Source organism: Dendrobates tinctorius, unplaced genomic scaffold, assembly GCF_039654945.1.
Source record: "Dendrobates tinctorius isolate UK_male_01 unplaced genomic scaffold, ASM3965494v1 ptg000035l, whole genome shotgun sequence".
NCBI classification, from domain to species: domain Eukaryota; kingdom Metazoa; phylum Chordata; class Amphibia; order Anura; family Dendrobatidae; genus Dendrobates; species Dendrobates tinctorius.
The window spans coordinates 58,082,976-58,100,863 of NW_027361703.1; the positions used below are offsets into that span (position 1 = coordinate 58,082,976).

Sequence of the window (17,888 nt, forward strand, 5' to 3'; positions counted from 1 at the left end):
AGACAACTTACAAGACATTAACTTCATTTATTAATGGGCATATATTTTTCTCAAAGGTCACACTTCAGCAACATTGTAAAGGCCCTGTCACACATAGCAATCTCGCTAGCGAGATCGCTGCTGAGTCACAAGTTTTGTGACACAACAGCGATCTCACCAGCGAGATCGCTGTGTGTGACTGCGATCAGATACCGGCCCCCCTGCCGGTATCGCTGATCGCTGCAAGAAACCTCTGGACATTTCTTTGGTCGCTGATCTCCCGCTGGCCAGCATGCATTGCTGCGTGTGACAGGCGGAAGACCAGCGATCAGCTGGTAACTAACGTACACATCGGGTATCCAAGGGACGCGCGTCCCTTAGATACCCGATGTGTACGTTAGTTACCAGCTCCCTGTATCAGCCGCTGGTAACTAACGAACACAGCGACGCCACGCGCTCGGCGTCGCTGTGCTGATCGCTGGTGAAGCTGTCTGTTTGACAGCTCACCAGCGATCACATAGCGACTTTCCAGCGATCCTGAAACGTTGATATCGTTGTCGGGATCACTGGTAAGTTGCTATGTGTGACTCCAGCTAAGACAGACTACTTCTAGGGGGATACTGGTTCCTTTAGCAAACATACAGACCTATCACAAAAAGGTGAACAACTTAGCTGCTATTACAGGGACTGTCAGCACGGAATGACTGTTCAAACCATGCACAGGCGCTCGGTGCTTCATGGCGGAGCCACATATTTACATACACCTTCCCACCTGCTTGTTTTCCTTCTATCTCTGCCCCTTCTTTGATTGACAGCTCTGGCCTCAGAGCATGAGAAGGGCGGAGATAAGAAGAAAAACAAGCAGGTGGGAAGGTGTATTTAAAGGTATGGTAGCACCATGATGCACAGTGCTTGGTTTGAACAGTCATTCTGTGCTGACAAGAGTCCCTTTAATAAGTCTCAGAGCCAGCCTTACTGCATTCATCTACAATAATAATAACTGTTTATACTCGAGTATAAGCCAACACAAGCATAAGCCAAGGCACCAAATTTTGCCACGAAAAACTGAGTAAACTTATTGACTCGAGTAGAAGCCTGGAATGCATTATCCCCTCATCCCTAACCTGGTATGCATGGCTCATTTTACCCTATCCTTGTATGCATGGCTCCTTATCCCCATCCTTGTATGCATGGCTCCTTATCCCCTATCCTTGTATGCATGGCTCCTTATCCCCTATCCTTGTATGCATGGCTCCTTATCCCCTATCCTTGTATGCATGGCTCCTTATCCCCTATCCTTGTATGCATGGCTCCTTATCCCCTATCCTTGTATGTACGGCTCCTTATTCCCATCCTTGTATGCATGGCTCCTTATCCCCTATCCTTGTATGTACGGCTCCTTATTCCCATCCTTGTATGCATGGCTCCTTATCCCCATCCTTGTATGCATGGCTCCTTATCCCCATTCTTGTATGCATGCCTCCCCGTCCCTATCCTTGTATACATGGCTCCACCTCCCTGTACTTGTATGTATGGCTCCTTATCCCCTATCCTTGTATGCATGGCTCCTTATCCCCATCCTTGTATGCATGGCTCCTTATCCCCATTCTTGTATGCATGCCTCCCCGTCCCTATCCTTGTATACATGGCTCCACCTCCCTGTACTTGTATGTATGGCTCCTTATCCCCTATCCTTGTATGCATGGCTCCTTATCCCCATTCTTGTATGCATGGCTCCTTATCCCCATCCTTGTATGCATGCCTCCCCGTCCCTATCCTTGTATACATGGCTCCACCTCCCTGTACTTGTATGTATGGCTCCTTATCCCCTATCCTTGAATGCATGGCTCCTTATCCCCAATCCTTGTATGCATGCCTCCCCATCCCTATCCTTGTATACATGGCTCCACCTCCCTGTACTTGTATGTATGGCTCCTTATCCCCTATCCTTGTATACATGGCTCCACCTCCCTGTACTTGTATGTATGGCTCCTTATCCCCTATCCTTGAATGCATGGCTCCTTATCCCCATCCTTGTATGTATGCCTCCCCATCCCTATCCTTGTATACATGGCTCCACCTCCCTGTACTTGTATGTATGGCTCCTTATCCCCTATCCTTGAATGCATGGCTCCTTATCCCCATCCTTGTATGCATGCCTCCCCATCCCTATCCTTGTATACATGGCTCCACCTCCCTGTACTTGTATGTATGGCTCCTTATCCCCTATCCTTGTATACATGGCTCCACCTCCCTGTACTTGTATGTATGGCTCCTTATCCCCTATCCTTGAATGCATGGCTCCTTATCCCCATCCTTGTATGTATGCCTCCCCATCCCTATCCTTGTATACATGGCTCCACCTCCCTGTACTTGTATGTATGGCTCCTTATCCCCTATCCTTGTATGTATGGCTCCTTATCCCCATTCTTGTATGCATGGCTCCTTATCCCCTATCCTTGTATGCATGCCTCCCCATCCCTATCCTTGTATACATGGCTCCACCTCCCTGTACTTGTATGTATGGCTCCTTATCCCCTATCCTTGTATGCATGCCTCCTTATCCCCATCCTTGTATGCATGGCTCCTTATCCCGGTCCTTGTATGCATGGCTCCTTATCCCCATCCTTGTATGCATGGCTCCTTATCCCCATTCTTGTATGCATGCCTCCCCGTCCCTATCCTTGTATACATGGCTCCACCTCCCTGTACTTGTATGTATGGCTCCTTATCCCCTATCCTTGAATGCATGGTTCCCATAAAAATAAAAAACAAACAAACACATCTTACATACCTTGCCTGCACGCCCTCGCTGCATCTCGTTCCAGCGTCAGCAGCACTTCCTGCAAAGCAATCACGTGGCCCCGCTCATCAAGGTAATGAATACTCATTCCATGCCTATAGGAGTGGAGAGGCGTACATATTCATTACCTTAATGACCGGGGTCAGGTAATCGCTCTGCAGGAAGAGCTGCTGGTGCCGGAATAAAGGAGATGCAGCGAGGGCGCACAGGAAGGTGAGCAGGATGTGTGCTGGAAGGTGAGCAGGATGTGTGCTGGAAGCCAGCAGCTGCGGCTGTCACTGTGTGCACAATAAGAGAAAAGAATATTCATTTCTCTAGAGGGCTTTGTGGATAAGGATTCAAGTATGAGGGGGGCGTTTTCAGCACAAAAAAAAGTGCCGAAAAACTTGGCTGAGGCTGGTTTCACACTTGCATTTTTTTTGCGCAAAAAACCGCATGCGTATTTTGTTCCTATTATTAACATGGGTGCGCATACACATGCGTTTGTACGCGTTTGTATGTGCGTGCGTTTTTTTTGCAGTGCGCTCGGGCGCACAAAATGCACTCTCTTGCATTTTTTGAGCGTCCGACTTGCCCCAAAAAAACGCATTCACATGCAATGCGTTTTTTTTCCACCCAACCACCCATTATAGTCTATGGGTGCGCTGACGTGCACATGTTAATGCGCACGTCAGCGCAAAAAAACGCATACGTTTTTTTTAAAAAACGCGAGCAAAACTGCAAAAAAAAAAGCACAAAAACGCATGATGCGTTTTTTACGTGCATTTGCACTGCGCACGGTGCGCAGCGCAAAAAAAAACGCAAGTGTGAAAGTTGCCTTATACACAAGTATATACGGTAATGGGCCTTTAATCTCTCAGCCGCTGATGGCTGATATGGAAAGTAAAATCTCTCTGGGGCAGTCACAGATGGTTAGGGTTCTGGAAACAGTCAAGGGGGCCACACTATATACTGTTTCAATAGCTCCTATAAAACACAATAAATATAGGACACACACAAGACAGCCGAGGATGTACTGCTGGTCTAGGAGCAAACTCTCAGTCCGGTGACGCTGAACAGACCTGGGCTTTCTGTGCTACATCCAGAACCAACTGGAACTTCTCAGACACAGTAAGGTCTTCCTTTGGAGGCTCCTGAAAATGTATAAAAAATAAAAAAATAAAATAAAAAAGACGATCATAATTTTGACTTCAGAAATTCCCAATTTTTTTCTCATTTCATATACAAATGTGAAGTCCTTGGCCTATAGTAAGACCTAGAAGGGCGGTTTAGACTGCCCCTAAACAGCAGGTAGACCATGACAGAATCACGGTGATCACTATCATGGTAAAAGGGTCATCCAGATTGTTTGCAGCAGTCTCTACTTGGGGAGGTGGAATAAGACCGCTCCTATTGCACAATTTGTATGAACATGCGCTATGCAAAGTGGTTCACATTTGGTAGGGGGACAGCGGGTTCCTATCAGGTAAAAACCATCTGTCATGTCAGAAGTCTGATGGGTAAAGCTCTGGGGTCACATACCTCCACTGATTGCTAAAATGAAGGGCGCTGTGCTCCTCCATTTATGATCGGCTCTGCAGAACTCCTCAGAGTGCGGTGAACAGATCTAAAGAAGATCTATAAGAGTGCTGTGACGAACACAATGTACAAACCTACTAAGTCACTGGTGGCATAAACACATCCCAAACCCAACGCCGTCACTATATTAGGAGGCCGACATTACACACTTGCATAGCACAATGCACGGGAATATTTGCAGGATAGCTGATGCCTCATAACACACGCCGATCTTCAATCATGCCTCAAATGAATGCGGCATTGTGAACCAAGCCAGAAATTCATCAAATTGTAACATTTTAAAGGTTTGTGTCACAACAGCTACACATTTTTACATCACAAGAGGTCACATAGCTGTGTAAGCACTATGATACACTATTGGACAAAGAAGAGAATAAAAAAGGACATTTTACGGAAAGAGTCTAGAGTCCATCTGACTATTTCACTTAAAAGGTGAACACACAGTTTACAAGAGCAAGTGAAAAAGCAGCACAGATGCAGTCCGTAATTCATCACTGTGCCACAAGGTGTCAGTACAACCCAACGATTAGACACTAGAGCCAACAGCTACACCGCCTAGATGTGCCCAAGCTGTAACCTGCAGGGCCCGCTCGCCATTTGTTTGCCAATGTCACTTTCTGGATGTGTGTACAGCACACGTCTGTCGGAGGTGCCAACCAAAGTGTGAACGTACCTGTATAAATAATTATTATAATTATAATAATTTCACAGTTTCATTAAAGCTTCACTTCAAAATGGTGAAGGCAGCCAAAACTGATCACAAAAAAGGTCTTTTAGGGGTCGATATACTGTAAATACACAGGTTAAAAAAGGAATTAAAAATCTGCTAAAAATCTGATGCCGCTCAGGATAGTGTTCTCTAAAGGCCGGCCTGTTACCATATGACATCACAAGCTGGACTGACCCAGTAATGGCCATCTGAGGGTGACATTACCAGCGGGCACAATGCAAGCACTTACTGCAGAGGACACGTGATGGCTGCCATCATGTCACCTCTGGGACTAGAAAAACACACCGATTTTAACAACAAAACGCAATAACAAATTGATATACAAGTTATAAGCTAAAACTTCAATTTGGGTGTTCTACTACTTGAGGTTCTGGGCCGAAAGCCTGAGGCTACAACACTGAGAAATGTTATTAGATTACCCTTTACATCAGGTACATTGCTGCCATGGGAACTGCATATAATCCGGGGTACCATCTGCACCGATATCCTATACCCTAGAAGGCTGGGATGGTGCCGAGCTCGTGCATGTGAGTGTGTATCTCCACACACGTCCGTAATAAAAAACACAGAAACACTACATGCAACAAAAAAGAGAAGCTATTAAATGTAAAAGGAATCTGTCACCAGATTTGTAGCCTTTTGTAGAGACAGAAACCCTGATTCCAGCGATGTGTCACTTACTGGGCTGCTTGCTTTAATTTTGCTAAAATCACTGTTTTACCAGAAGGAGATTATCACTAGAGAACAATATCTACTCTACCAGGTAGGCCTCCATATTCATTAGCTCTGTATAATCCCACTCCCACCACTGATTGGCAGCTGGGTACACTGCGCATGGACAGAAAGCTGACAGTCAGCGGTGTGGGCGCATTTCGTCGTATTGCCTTCTTCCGGGGGAGTGCACTGTGCCGAAACGAGCGTTGGGGGCGGGTGGCACCTGTGTCTTGCAGGTAACCTCCTAGGCATTGATGTACTCTCCTTTTACGCTTTTGCTCAGCACATCTTTTACAATTCTGGCATACAGCCCCTTTGGACTGCTCTGCTTTTCTGTGTACCCCTGTGTCTGGATACAATTACCATCTATATTATACCTTTGGGTACACTCTATTGCACAGTGCACATGAACTTTTGAGCAAACCTGCTTATATACATTTGCTTACATTGCCTGCTGGTCTGCCTGCTTATTATTGTGGTTCCATCTCTTTTGGCTCACCATTGTCATTTCCTCATTTACTTAAATCTGCATATTTTATTGTTGTTTTCAATAAAGTTCCACATTTTTAGTACTTGGTTCCTTTTGGTGCTTTTTCCTTGATATGATTTATATAGTGACAGTTAGTTGTTAGTCATTGTTACCATGAATACCTAAGCTACTGAAATGCCCAGCACATGGGGTAAGCAACACAGCGAATCAGAAGAACTATGCCACATTTCTAATTGGAGATATTTGCTAATATTATTACACTTACTACATATTGGGATAGGATCTTGGAGATGGAAATACCCCTTTAACATTCTGAGAACTGACAGATCTGGAGCAGATGAATCTGATTTTTATTGAAGCCCAGTAAATGACAAATCGCTGTAATCAGTCTCTGCCTGCACATGAGATGGGGGTAGCAAAAAGCAGGTGAGTGAATCTCTAAGTGTATATCAGGTCTCAAGTAGTTTTAACCCCTTACTGCCATCAGACGTACTATTACGCCAATGTCAGTATCCCCCGCTTTGATGTGGGCTCCTTGAGACCTCTATAGTTGTTGATGGCAGATTGCTATGAACGCCACCTGGTGGTTGGCGCTCATAGCAAGTCTGTAATTCTGCTACATAGAGGCGATCTGAGCATTGGCTCTATGCAGCAGAGCTGATCTGGCTATAGCAGCTTCAATCCACCCATGGAGGCTATTGAAGCATGCCAAAAGTTAAAGAAAAATAGTCTTAAAAATATAAAAAAAAAAATAAAAAATATAAAAAGTTCAAATCCCCCCCCTTTTGCTCCATTCAAAATTTAAAAAAAAAAAAAAAAAAAAAAAAAAAAAACCACACACACATTTGGTATCGCCGCATTCAGAATTGCCCGATCGATCAATAAAAAAGAGGATTAACCTGATCGCTAAATGACGTAGTGGGGGAAAGAAAAAATCAAAACGCCTGAATTACGTTTTTTTGGTCGCCGTGACATTACATTAAAATGCAATAACGGGCGATCAAAAGAACATATCTGCACCAAAATGGTATCAATAAAAACGTCAGCTCAGCAAGCAAAAAATAAACCCTCACTTGGTCCCAGATCACAAAAAATAGAGATGCTAGGGGTACCGGAATATGGTGCTTTTTTTTTTTTTTTTTTTAGCAAAGTTTGGAATTTTTTTCACCAATTAGATGAAAAAGAACCTAGGCATGTTTGGTGTCTATGAGCTCATAATGACCTGGAGAATCATAATGGCAGGTCAATTTTAGCATTTAGTGAACCTAGCAAATAGAGTTGAGCGACTTTTGGTTTTTTAGGGTCGCGTTTCGTTTCGTGAAACCCGACTTTTCCAAAAGTCGAGCAAGATCGTCCGATTATAGGGAAAAGTCGGGGTCGTCCCGAAACACGAAACCCAATGTAAGTCAATGGGAATAAAAGTCGGCAGTGAGAGGAGGACAGGAAACACACCTACAGTGCCCATTTGAATGCCAAAAGCATCAATTCTTCTTACTTAAGCTTGTCAACCTTAATTAACTTCATAATACAAGTTACGCACTGAAAAATGGGGGTTATTTGGCTACAGACTGTGGGGGGGGGAGGGCTGGCTGCAGGTTTTCATGTGCCCTGGGCGAAAGAGCGCCCCTTTAACACATACCACAACTCATCATGCTCCGATACGGCAGAGAAATAGCGGTATAGTACAATGAAAAATACCTCACTTTTTACATCTCATGACGAGGCCCATCTATTTCTCCATACAGAATCATTGGTCCCATATAATGTTTGAAACAGTATATGATGAGCTCCACATAATGCTACAGTATATGTTGGTCCCCATGGATGAAGCTCTACTGTCTTATGGGCCCAAATAATGCTCCAAACATAATGGGCCCCATTTCTAATGCTCTAGTGTATAATGGGCCCTGTAAACGCTGCTCCAGTGTCTGATGTCCACCTTTGGAATGTTCCAGTGTATGGTGGGCCCCATCTATCATTCTCAGACGGTGTTAGGCCCAGTATGGATTGCACGTGATTGCACAAAGGTTAGAAAGGGTACCGTATCCCCAGATAACATGTATGGATAGCGTACACATTCAAAATATATGTCTCAGGAGGCAGGCTCAGACGGTGTTAGGCCCAGTATGGATTGCACGTGATTGCACAAAGGTTAAAAAGGGTACCGTATCCCCAGATAACATGTATGGATAGCGTACACATTCCAAATATATGTCTCAGGAGGCAGGCTCAGACGGTGTTAGGCCCAGTATGGATTGCACGTGATTGCACAAAGGTTAGAAAGGGTACCGTATCCCCAGATAACATGTATGGATAGCGTACACATTCAAAATATATGTCTATACATCAGGAGGCAGGCTCAGACGGTGTAAGGCCCAGTATGGCTTGCAAGTGATTGCACAAAGGTTAGAAAGGGTACCGTATCCCCAGATAACATGTATGGATAGCGTACACATTCAAAATATATGTCTATATATCAGGAGGCAGGCTCAGATGGTGTTAGGCCCAGTATGGATTTGACAGCCCAGATTACACAGCGGAGGAGCAGGGAGAGGTAAAGATTGCAAATGCTGGGGCCCTGCCCAAGCAAGGGGGGCCCACTCGTGGGAGTCGGTACTGGCACTGGGCCCCTCATAGTACAGCGGTGTGTCTGACGGCGGGTGTGCACCACCACCGTCAGAGACACTTGATTGCACTATGAGGGACCCTGTGCCAGTGCCCGCGCCCAAGAGTCGGCCTACCCACCTGTCCAGGGCAACGGCACTCGCACGGTGTCGTGCGCTAGGTGGTGACCCCGGCCATGGGGGGGGGGGGGGGGGGGAGGCAGCACAGTTAGGGAGTTTTAGAAAGTGGCATATGTTGATGTTGGACATTCAGCTGATGCAAAAGGCGAAATAGGTGAAGTACCAGGAAGAGGTGGACCAAAGCAAGCCATTTTTCTGTCACCCTATGTGTCATCAGGGGAAGAGGTGGGACAAAATCCTTGGAAACCCATGCGTGGTTCATTTTAATGAAGGTTAGATCATCCACATTTTGGGTTGACAGACGGGTCCTTTTTTCTGTCAGGATTGATCCAGCTGCACTGAAGACTCTTTCCGATAGCACACTTGCAGCTGGGCAAGCGAGCTCCTGTAAGGCATATTGGGCCAATTCAGGCCAGGTGTCCAGTTTAGCGGCCCAATAGTCAAAGGGGAATGACCTGTGTGGGAGAACATCGATATGGGAGGAAAAGTAGTTTGTAACCATAGTTGACAACTGCTGTCTCCTGTCACTTTCCATCGATGCAGTATTACCAGTTGTGTGAGCGGTATTTGAAAAATCAGTCCACAACATTGTCATGAAACCCCTGTCTCCAACGCCACTTCTGCTGTGTGCACCACGAACACCTCTGCCAAGCTGCCCCCGGCCCGTACGGCTCGTGTGAGAACCATCACCGCTGCTGTGTGCTGGGAATGCCTCAAGCAACCGATTTACCAGAGTTGCTTGTTTATTAGCCAATATTAGGTCAAGGTTCTCCTGTGGCATGATGTTTTGTAATTTGCCTTTATAGCGTGGATCCAGGATGCTGGCCAACCAGTACTCGTCATCGTTCATCATTTTGGCAATGCGGGGGTCCCTTTTTAGGATCCGCAAGGCATAATCTGACATGTGGGCCAATGTTCCCGGTGTCAATGATGCACTGCGAGTGCTGGGTGGAGGAGCACTTTCTGGCAAATCCACATCCCTCCAGTCACGCACAAACCCTGTACCAGACCTTGCCACGCCAACATTTTCACTTGCCCCACGAGATGCATCCTCCTCCCCTAAGTAATCATCCCCATCATCATCCTCCTCCTCCTCTTCTTCCTCCACCTCGTCCAGGAGAGGTCCCTGAGCAGACAATGGCTGAATGTCATCAAGGATTCCCTCCTCCTCTTCCTCCTCATCAACATTGGCTGCAGACGCCTGCTCCTTAAGGTGCGTCAAAGTTTGCATGAGCAGACGCATAAGTGGGATGCTCATGCTTAGGATGGCGTCGTCTGCGCTTACCAGCCGTGTGCATTCCTCAAAACACTGAAGGACTTTACAAAGGTCTTTCAGCTTCGACCACTGCACACCTGTCAACTCCATGTCTGCTCTCAAAGTGCCTGGCCGTGTATCCTCCCACAAATGCATTATGGCCTGCCTCTGCTCGCACAGCCGCTCCACCATGTGCAGGGTGGAGTTCCACCTTGTTGCAATGTCGATAATGAGGCGGTGGTTGGGAAGGTGGAGCAATCGCTGCAGCTTCTGCATACGAACGGAGTGTACAGGCGACCGGCGGATGTGCGCGCACAGTCTTCGCACCTTCTGGAGCAGGGCTGTTAACTCCGGATAATTTTTGAGGAAGCACTGCACCACCAGGTTCAAGGTGTGAGCCAAGCAAGGTATGTGGCTGAGTTTTGAAAGGGCTATGGCTGCCACAAAATTACGGCCGTTATCACTAACTACCTTGCCTGCCTCAAGACGTACACTGCCCAGCCATGACTCAGTTTGTCGCTTCAAGTACTCGGCCAGCACCTCGGCGGTGTGTCTGTCGCCCAAACACATCATCTGCAACACAGCCTGCTGACGCTTTCCACTAGCTGCTCGATAGGGGGACACATCGTGTGCAACAGTGGCAGCTACAGATGGAGTGCTCGTACGACTGCGCTCTGTGGACGAGCTTTCGCTTCTGGAGGAGGAGGAGGAGGAGGAGGAGGAGGAGGAGGGTCGAACGCCTACAGCCAACTGTTTCCTATACCGTGGGCTAGGCAGCACTGTCCCACCACCGCTGTCCCCTGTGGACCCTGCATCCACCACATTAACCCAGTGCGCAGTGATGGACACGTAACGGCCCTGGCCATGCCGACTGGACCATGCATCAGTTGTGAGGTGCACCTTTCCGCTCACTGACTGCTTGAGTGCATGGACAATGCGGTCTTTCACATGATGGTGGAGGGCTGGGATGGCTTTGCGAGAGAAGAAGTGGCGACTGGGTAGGTCATAGCGTGGTACTGCATAGGCCATGAGTTCGCGGAAAGCTGTGCTTTCCACCAACCGAAAGGGCATCATCTCAAACGAGATTAGTTTGGCAATGTGGGCGTTCAAACCCAGTGTACGCGGATGAGAGACTGAGTACTTTCTTGACCTACTCATAGTGTCTGGGAGGGTGAGCTGGACTTGAGAGCTGCATATGGTGGAAGTAGCGGTGGACAGGGCGGACTGAGAGAGGGTTGATGATGGTGATGGAGTTGGTGTTCTTTCTGATGGCCTAGAATCAGTCTTTCGTTGATATAACAGTGGGATTCCCTGACTGCTGTGGTCTTGCAACGACACCTCAACATTTGCTGCTGTGCTAACCGGTGGGCTTACAGTGGGGGAAACAATGTAGCGTTGCTGACTACCTTCGTTGTGATCAGTTGCACATGTGGCACTTGAGGTTTGGTGTTGTGTCCACGCTTGCAAGTGCATGCTGGTTAAATGTCTAAGCATGCAACTGGTATTCAAATTTTTCAGATTTTTCCCTCGGCTAAAGGTCTTTGCGCACTTCTTACAGATAACCTTGGCCTGATCATGAGGATTTTGTTCAAAAAAGTGCCACACTGCACTCTTCCTACTTTGGCAGACATTTTGCGGCCTAGCACGCTGTGATCTTTTGCCCCTCTGGACAAGCTGTCCAGCAACTCTTTTGATGTTTGGAACCTGTCTTTGGAGTGCTCCGGGCCTGCCAGATAACAGCTGTTGCGATGTCGATGTCTGCTGTGGATGCTCCTCATCTGAGCTATTGGAAGCAGCACCCTCTTCCCCCAATGGATGCCAATCTGGGTCAACAACTGGGTCATCCATCACCTCCTCTTCTATGTCATGTGCACCTTCCTCTGTGTCACCGTGTATGGTGGTATAGTGTGCGGGAAGGGGCACCTGAGTCTCATCAGGGTCAGAATCTGGCTCTGTACACTGCGAGGACAATGTAGTGCTCTGAGTGAATGTACCAGCAGAATCATCCATCAGCGGCTGTGCATCAGTGCACTCCATGTCAGATTCATCTTGGCCTGGGTAATTCACCATTTGACTTGATAATCCAGGCATGGTATGTGAAAACAGCTCCATGGAGTAATCAGTAGTATGGCCTGCGTCATGCTTCAATCTTGGTTGGGGTGAAGGACACAAGGAAAGGTGTGGTTCATGAACATGAGCCTCCAATGACGACTCAGTGCTTTTACTTTTTACAACTGAAGTAGAGGCGATAGAGCTGGAGGCTGAGTCAGCAATGTAAGACAAAACTTTTTCCTGATGCTCTGGCTTTAAAAGCGGTTTGCCAACTCCTAGAAAACTAAGCGTTCGAGGCCTTATGTTGCCAGACGATGACGCAGGGACAGCACCTCCTGCATTCGGTCCTATTTTGCTCTTGCCACTACCATCAGATCCACCACCAACACCATCATTACCAGCTGCCAACCCCCGCCCAATTCCACGGCCTCTTCCACCAGCCTTCCTCATTTTTGGTAGAAATGTAGACAAAATCCAACAAACTATATAGTAAGGTAAAACAAGGTACAAGGTGTCTATAGGACAGGGGAGATATTGAATTTCTGCAGACACTGGACACTTTTGGATTGTGTGAGGCCCACTGATATCTGAGCGCTATGTGACAGGCTCGATGGCACAGCTGTGACCAAAGTGACTAGAGGATAAGGGAGATTTTGAATCTCTGCACACACTTTTGGACACTGGATGGACACTTTTGGATTGTGTGAGGCCCACTGATATCTGAGCGCTATGTGACAGGCTCGATGGCACAGCTGTGAGCAAAGTGACTAGAGGATAAGGGAGATTTTGAATCTCTGCACACACTTTTGGACACTGGACACTTTTGGATTGTGTGAGGCCCAATGAATATCTGAGCGCTATGTGACAGGCTCGATGGCACAGCTGTGACCAAAGTGACTAGAGGATAAGGGAGATTTTGAATCTCTGCACACACTTTTGGACACTGGACACTTTTGGATTGTGTGAGGCCCACTGATATCTGAGCGCTATGTGACAGGCTCGATGGCACAGCTGTGACCAAAGTGACTAGAGGATAAGGGAGATTTTGAATCTCTGCACACACTTTTGGACACTGGACACTTTTGGATTGTGTGAGGCCCAATGAATATCTGAGCGCTATGTGACAGGCTCGATGGCACAGCTGTGACAAAAGTGACTAGAGGATAAGGGAGATTGGATTGCTTTTAAAAAAGCAGTTTGCGGAGCAGTGGGTAAACAGCAATGCAGGAATGTCAGGAAGCCTTAGAAGGCAGGCCAACAACCAACACCACTGATACACCACTATATAGCCTCCCCTTGCACTGCACACACAGTGACTGATGTGTTGTGCAGGCCAGATCGCTAGCAGCAGAAGCAGTTTTTTTGTCTTCTTCCCTGCCTAACGCTCTCCCTACAGAATCAGCAGCAACCTCTCCCTATACTAAGATCGGCAGAAGTAAGATGGCGGTCGGCGTGCACGCCCTTTTATACCCCCTGTGACGCCCACCAAAGCAAGCCAATCACTTGCATGCCCTTCTGAAAGATGGTGGTGACCCGTGCCTATGTCATCACGTTGCCCACAGTGTCCGTGGATCCTGATTGGCTGAAAAAGAGCGCAAAACAAACTTTTGAAACGCGACTTTGGCGCGTAAGTCGCCGACCTCGTGGCCGACCTCATCCTAGGGTCGGGTTTCTTTCATGAAACCCGACTTTGCCAAAAGTCGGCGACTTTTGAATTTTTTCGACTCGTTTCGCTCAACTCTACTAGCAAAAAAGCCAAACAAAAAACGTGTGAGATTGCACTTTTTTTGCAATTTCACCACACTTGGAATTTTTTTCCCGTTCTCTAGTACATGACATGGTAAAACCAATGATGTCGTTCAAAAGTAAAACTTGTCCTGCAAAAAATAAGCCCTCACATGACCATATTGATGGAAAAATAAAAAAGTTATGGTTCTGGGAAGGAGGTGAGTGAAAAAAGAAAATGCAAAATGGAAAAAAGCTCTGGATGTTAAGTGGTTATACATACATAGAAAGACACAAAAGAAACTTAACAGCCTGTAAACTGAACACAACCTCCTGATCACTTTTTGCAGCATGTAGGGAGAGTTCCCCTATAATTCACAACCACATATTTTTAGAACTTGTGGGGGGGGGCTGTTACTGCTCTTCATTAGCGCTTCTTACAGGTATTGGCAATAGGGGATTGTCTAGTGACTGAAACCTTTAAAAGGGGTTTCCCACAAAGTATACTTTATTATAATTCCAAGATCTATTGATTAAGTTCCACAACTGGATGCGTTTAAATAAAATGTTCCTGTGCTGAGACAATCTTATAAATGTGTCCCTGCTGTGTACTGTGTAATGTCTGTGTCTGTCTGTGCTGGGACATGGTCTGATCATACCCCAGCTCCTGGGCAAGGGGTAGTAATAGACAGTCTATAGACTGGACAGCAAGGGAGAGCAGCTGATTTTGCCGAGGTAAAACATTGCTTAAAAACAGGCAGGGAAATGTTTTTACTTCCAGAAAGAATCAGCTGTGATCCCCTGCTGTAATGTCCATATAATCTTTTTCTCCCCCCTGCCCAGGAGCTGTGGCATGATCAGACCATGTTCCTGTACGGTCATACACAGACATTACACAGCACACAGCAGGGGCACATTTATAAGATTATCTCAGCACAGGAACATTTTATTTAATCACATCCAATTGTGGAAGTTATTATTATTAACGTATTATTATTCAAAGATCTATTGAGTAAAATATACTTTGTGGGAAAAAGCCCTTAATTCTCAAGAATAAAAGATACTATACACCCATGCAATCCGTAGTAACAAAACTGCTGAAGAACTTACTATGGGTTCTGAAACTTGAGGCACAATGCACCACTGTATCCTCCAACCCCTATGTACAGAAAGACACACCATGAATAGAAAATAACAAATGGGAAAATTAATGCAAACGACAAAACAGTTAACACATTTTACAAGTAAGTGACTGGTTTAGTATTAATAAAGTAAACCATTTACTGTTAACAGGAAACAGCTGATTTATGCTGCCCAAACCACATGAAGCAAGAAATCGGCTTCTGAATTAAAAACTTCTTTGGACTATTCTGAATCGCTGCTCTGTTTAGGAAGAATACAATGTGCAGCCATGGATGAGGTGACTAGTCCAGGAATTGTGCCCCTGATGGCTTCTCCCAGACAGGTCCATACTTGTGTGTATGGGGATAAACCCGTCAGGTTACCTGGCAGACGGGGAAGCCGGCGGGACCCATCTCATGGACTAGTCACCTCTGCCACGGTCGTGCTTATACCTAGCATTGCTCTAAAAATATAATTAGTCTTACCGGTAATTCGGTTTCTAGGAACCTTCCACGACAGCCATATCGGAGGATGTCTCCCTGCCCTAATGGGGGACAGGAAATGCACAAGAGGTTAAATAACCCTCCCCTTCCTGCTATCTCCAGTGTTTTTTCTGGACACACTAGCATGTAGTTACCACCAAGGTGTAGGAATCATCCAATAAGAGTATCAGATAGGGAGGGAAATTAGTGCTGCGGTGGAAGGTTCCCAGAAACCGAATTACCGGTAAGACTAATTCTATTTTCTCTAGTCACCTTCCACGACAGCCATATCGGAGAAATACCAACAACTAATTTCTTAGGGAGGGACAACAGCCTGCAGAACATATCGGCCAAACGTTAAATCCCTGTTGAAATTTAGTGTATAGTGTCTGGTGAATGTATGTACAGACGACCAGGTGGCGGCTCTGCATATCTGCTCAGAAGATGCGTCCCCTCTTCCTGCCCATGATGTTGATACTGACGAGTAGAGTGAGCTTTCAGAGATGTAGGAGGAGGAACATTCTGTGACAAGTAGGTGAGGCCGATAGCTTGCCTGATCCAATTCGTGATTGTAATTTTTGATGCCTTTTTGCCTTTATTCCGACCGGAAATTTGAATAAATAAAATCTGGTCAATCCTCCAACTCTCCGTCTGCTGAAGGTAGAAAAGATCTACTCTACAGACGTCGAGGGTGTGAAAGGCTTCTTTCATGTTGGAGGGGTTTGTACAGAACGAAGGTAATACAATGTCCTGGAACCTATGAAAGTTTGAGACTACCTTAGGCATAAAGGAGGGATTTAACCTTAGAAAGATGCTATCTTCTGTGATGGTCAAGTATGGCTCCTGTATTGAAAGGGCCTATGATTCTCCTATGTCCCTTGCGGTAGTAATTGCTACCAAAAACACAGTTTTTAGTGTTAAGTTTTCCAGAGCCATGGAAGACAGTGGCTCAAACGGTTCCCTGGTCAAGCCTTTGAGAACTAGGTTTAAGTCCCACGGAGAAACTGACTACGGAGTCTGGGACGGATTCTAGTTGCTGAGGTTATGAATCGCTTGATCCAGCTATGGCTTGCCAGATCTTGATTGTAAAATGAACTAAGAGCTGATACCTGTACCTTTATTATACTAGGAGTGAGCCCTAGAACTAAGCAGTCTTGAAGAAATTCTAAGATCTGTGTGATATTGGGATGGAAGGGGTCCAGGGCACTTAGGGAACACCAAGATGAGAACATCTTCCAAATCTTACCATAAATGGCGTTAGTCATGCTCAGCCTAGAATGGCCGGTGGCCCTGTAGAGTTTGGATCACTTCCTTGGAAAGGCCTTAAGCCATTAGAATTCCGGCTTCAGTAGCCAGGCCGCAAGGTTCATTCTTTGCGGGTCTGGGTGCAGTAGAGGGTCTTAGTAAAGGAGACTGGCCCACTAGGGGCATAAGTATTGGGCCTTCCTGAGCCATGTTCCGTAGGGCTCCGTACCAGCTTTTTCCTGGCCACAAGGGAGCCACTAGGATTGTAGCGACTTGTTCTGCCCGTATCTTCGGCAGTGTTCTCGCTACCGTGGGAATCGGAGGGAAGGTGTAAGCCAGATTGAACTGCCACGGATGGGAGAAGGCATCTACTCCCCACGCTCCGTCGGTGGGACTGAGGGAAAAAAGTTTCCACCTTCGTGTTTTGTCGCTGGCAAAAAGGGTCCACAACGGGATTTCCCCACCTTGACACCAGAGGCAAAGATACTGTTTGGTCTAGGCTCCATTCCCCAGAATGAACATCCTTCCCGCTGAGGAAGTTCGACTGCTGATATGGACAACAGACATTTCTCTGCCCAAGAAAAATTTCTTGCAGCTACCAATTTTTTGGTTGAAGAATTTCGTGCCTGCTTCATGTCGGATGTAGGACACTGTAGTCGCATTGTCTGGGCAGACACGTACATGATGATTTGGACAAGGGTTGATGCTGCTTTCATCGCTTCCTCCACAGTTTTCAGCTCTCTCACATTTGAGGCTCAGACGTCGACGTCTGGGGGCCATACCCCCTGGAAGTGTGATTTCTCCACTATAGCACCCCAGACTCTCTGACTGGCGTCTGTGGTGACAATTTTCAGGTAGAGCTGATCCAAGCTGACGCCCCGCTGGAGGTTCTAGTAGTCCAGCCACCATAGGAGAGACGCCTTCACATGACCAGGAAGAGAGGTTCTCTTGGTCAGAGTATTCCGATAC

General features: G+C 46.6%; 1 protein-coding gene across 4 annotated transcripts in view; it reads right to left on the minus strand.

Moving 5' to 3' along the window:
- Positions 1 to 17,888, minus strand: part of GRAMD4 (GRAM domain containing 4) — a 142,515-nt gene that overhangs the window by 37,039 nt on the left and 87,588 nt on the right. For all 4 annotated transcript variants that reach the window (XM_073573499.1, XM_073573497.1, XM_073573498.1 and 1 more), the window contains 2 exons: positions 15,181 to 15,229; positions 3,844 to 3,915 (listed from right to left, as the gene is read on the minus strand). In XM_073573499.1, the coding sequence (XP_073429600.1) occupies positions 3,844 to 3,915; positions 15,181 to 15,229 (121 nt within the window). The remainder of the gene's footprint in view (positions 1 to 3,843; positions 3,916 to 15,180; positions 15,230 to 17,888) is intronic.